Genomic DNA, 3,245 nt, shown 5'->3' on the forward strand with positions numbered 1-3,245 from the left:
AGGTACAGAGAGAAGATCATGACTAGGCTCATGTCAGAAGGGAAAGACAGCAGTGGGTTTCTATCTAGATCATGTGGACCAAAAGGCAGATCTCCTAGAACTGGCCCCGAGTTAAAAACAAACAAGCTGAAAAATAGGAAAATCTTGCAAAACTATTACAAAAAAAAACAAAATGTACAACATACACATGAATAATACATTTGTTTGGCTAGTATCAGGGGTAAAAATAGTTTAGAGCTGTTTTATGCAAGGATGTTGAAGAAAAGATGAAACACTATAAAACAGGAGCTCATAAGCGGAAAGAATAAAATAAAAAGGAGCTGGCAGGAACAGAGAAAAAATAAGGGGTAATAACAGAATTGAAAAATTAGACCGGGCACAGTGGCTCAACCCTGTATTCCCAGGACTTTGGGAGGTGGAAGTGGGCAGATCACTTGAGGTCAGGAATTCGAGACCAGCCTGGCCAACATGGTGAAACCCCAACTCTACTGAAAATAGGAAAATTAGCCGGGCATGGTGGCGGGTGCCTGTAATCCCAGATACTCAGAAGGTTGAGGCAGGAGAATCGCTTGAACCAGGAGGCGGAGGTTGCAGTGAGCCAAGATCATGCCACGGCACTGCAGCCTGGGAGACACAGCGAGACTCCATCTCAAAAAAAAGAAAAAGAAAAAGAAAAGAAAAATTAAAACCAAAATAGATGGAATATGAAATTTGGACAACCTTGTTGCTGAGAATAACTACAAAGTGTAAAATATGTAACATCCCTTGCTCAAAAGCACTAGAGAGTTAAGTTAATGAAGAGTTACTGGGCCAGTTTATAGCAAAAGAAGGAAATCCAAAGAGGTGAGCCAGGCAATAGGAATGCCCTGGGGGCAACTTGGCAGTTTGTGACTCTAGGACCAGTCGACGGGGAGGGGCCTAAGTTCCTGTGGCTTTGTTTAGGAGCTTCATGGTCTGCACCCTAGGAGTATGGGCACTTCACAAGTAAACTGGGCTACAAGTGTACACATGGAATAATATTTCATCTCCTCAAGAGCTGCTGCAATATACTAGGCAATAACAACACACGGCCCAGAAGCTTCACCTACATGGCACATGACAGCTTGAGCACCTTGGATGTGATGGGCAGAGGGGGGCACAGGTGAAGCAGCAAGCATTGGTGCAGTGTTGTTGATTTTTTGTTTTTGTTTTTTGTGACAGAGTCTTACTCTGTCACCCAGATGGAGTGCAGTGGCATGATCATGGCTCACTGCAACCTCCACCTCCTGGCTTCAAGCAATTCTCCCGTCTCAGCCTTCTGAGTAGCTAGGATTACAGTCGCCCGCCACCACGCCTGGCTAATTTTTTTTTCTTTTTTTTTTTTTTTTTTGGTATTTTTATTAGAGACAGGGTTTCACCAAGTTGGCCAGGCTGGTCTCGAACTCCTGACCTCATGATCCACCCACCTCGGCCTCCCAAAATGCTGGGATTACAGGCATGAACCACCGCGCATAGCCCGTTAATGACTTTTATAAAATTGTGTGAATTCAGACTGTGTGGTGCGACACAGAGATCAATAAATATGCCAATGAAATAAGCAGCATCTACAGACAGCCTGATAGATATAATGAGACCTGATTTTTGACAAAGGTGGCAGCTGGGGAACAAATGTACCCACATGAGCTGGGTCAGTAGGATATCCAGGTGGAAAAAAATTCATCCTGATCCTTTTATTGTATATGAAAATTGATACCAAATGGATTCAAAATCTAAATGTAAAAGATGAAAGTATGAAACGTCTAGAGAATAACATAGGAAAATATCTTTACTAATCCAGAATGCAGAAGAATTAATTTAAGAAGTGAAGTCACGAAAGCTCTAGAATAATAAAAGCTAACGAATTTTGAGTATGTACAAAGTTTCAAGCACAGTTCTCAGAGCTTTGTGCAAATCTCATTTTCACAACAACCTTAATACAGCCATTTTGCAGATGAGGAAACTGAAATGCAGAAACGTTAAGTAACTCATCCTAAGGTCACATAGCAGGTACATGGAGGAAATATAATTAGAACACAAGCTTACTTCAGAGCTCACTCTATGCTGTCCAATATGCTGGGTTTATATTCTTGGGATGAAAAAGCCCTTCCAAAAACATGAAATAAAAGCCAAGAATCATAAGTGAAAATACCGACAAGTTTTTTACACACGTTTTAAATTTGTTTCGTCCAAAATAAAATTGCAAGAGAACTGAAGAATTAGGAAGATTTTGCAGCACTTATAAGAGACAAAGGTCTGATGTCATTAAAATTCAAAACGGTCCTACAAATCAACTTTACAAGCTCACCCAGATAAGAAAAATGGGAAAACTCTAGGAACAGGTAATTCTCAAAAGAATAAATATAAAATGTTCTGAATCAGGCTGGGAGTTGGGGCAAGAGTGTTCTTATGGATAGATACATCTCAAAAATGCGAGATTCAATAAAATTAAACTTAGGCCACTTTCTTTACTGTAAAATATATCAGAGCCTTTTATATATGGTTATCCACAGTGATACTACAGAAAAATTATCAAATGGAACATTTCCAAATCATGTCTAACATAGAACTTTTCCCTCCGGAGCTTTTCCCAGGACTGAGGCTTTGCAGAACAAACTCTGCATTAACTCATTTACTCCACATAATAGCCCTATCATGTTCTCCATGTTATGAGATTATATAATCTAATGCCGGCATTCTAAATTAAATAAGGTCTTATTCCACCACTACTTTGCTGCCTCCCCCAGGGTGTTGGGCCTGGAAAGATTGTTAATGTTTTTACAAAGAGGAAGGTGGAGATGAGAAGCAAAGTCAGTTGCTAAATCATTCCTCCAATTCCCCTGAGCTTCCAGAACTCTGGGTCCAGACCCTGGGGAATCATTTTAGACAGCATCTTTGCAGAACCAATACACAGACTTGGACTGGTCAACTATAATCTCTTCATTTCCTGAGTCACTGGCCCTAACTCAGCATCCCTGGGGCCTCTAAGTCAACTCTCCAGGAGCCAGGTAAGAGGTGGCATCCCTTCCCCCAACCTCTGCTCCTAGCGGGCCTGGCACAGACCTGGATTGTCCTGGGCATGTCCCTTGAGTGCCAAAAGCAGGGGAATTAGAAGCTGGAACATCTTCTTGTCAATTCCAGTCCAAAATTGCCAAACCTTTGCCTCCAGCCATAGCTGACAACATGCCAGCCACAGTGGTTTCTGGCAGGGGCATCACAATGCAGGGCAG

General features: G+C 41.8%; 1 protein-coding gene across 3 annotated transcripts in view; it reads right to left on the reverse strand.

Annotated features, from left to right (window-relative positions):
• The window catches only part of PRSS51 (serine protease 51), a 34,291-nt gene that overhangs the window by 17,057 nt on the left and 13,989 nt on the right, over positions 1-3,245 (reverse strand). The window contains exon 1 of one of the 3 annotated variants that reach the window (XM_016959081.4): positions 3,079-3,233. The exons of 1 other annotated variant lie outside the window; for it this stretch is intronic. In XM_016959081.4, the coding sequence (XP_016814570.3) occupies positions 3,079-3,139 (61 nt within the window). In that variant the 5' untranslated portion in view covers positions 3,140-3,233. Of the gene's footprint in view, positions 1-3,078; positions 3,234-3,245 lie in introns of those variants that run through there. One more of the 3 variants, XM_054656520.1, reaches the window with a different exon arrangement.

This window comes from Pan troglodytes, chromosome 7 (genome assembly GCF_028858775.2).
Source record: "Pan troglodytes isolate AG18354 chromosome 7, NHGRI_mPanTro3-v2.0_pri, whole genome shotgun sequence".
Taxonomy (NCBI): domain Eukaryota; kingdom Metazoa; phylum Chordata; class Mammalia; order Primates; family Hominidae; genus Pan; species Pan troglodytes.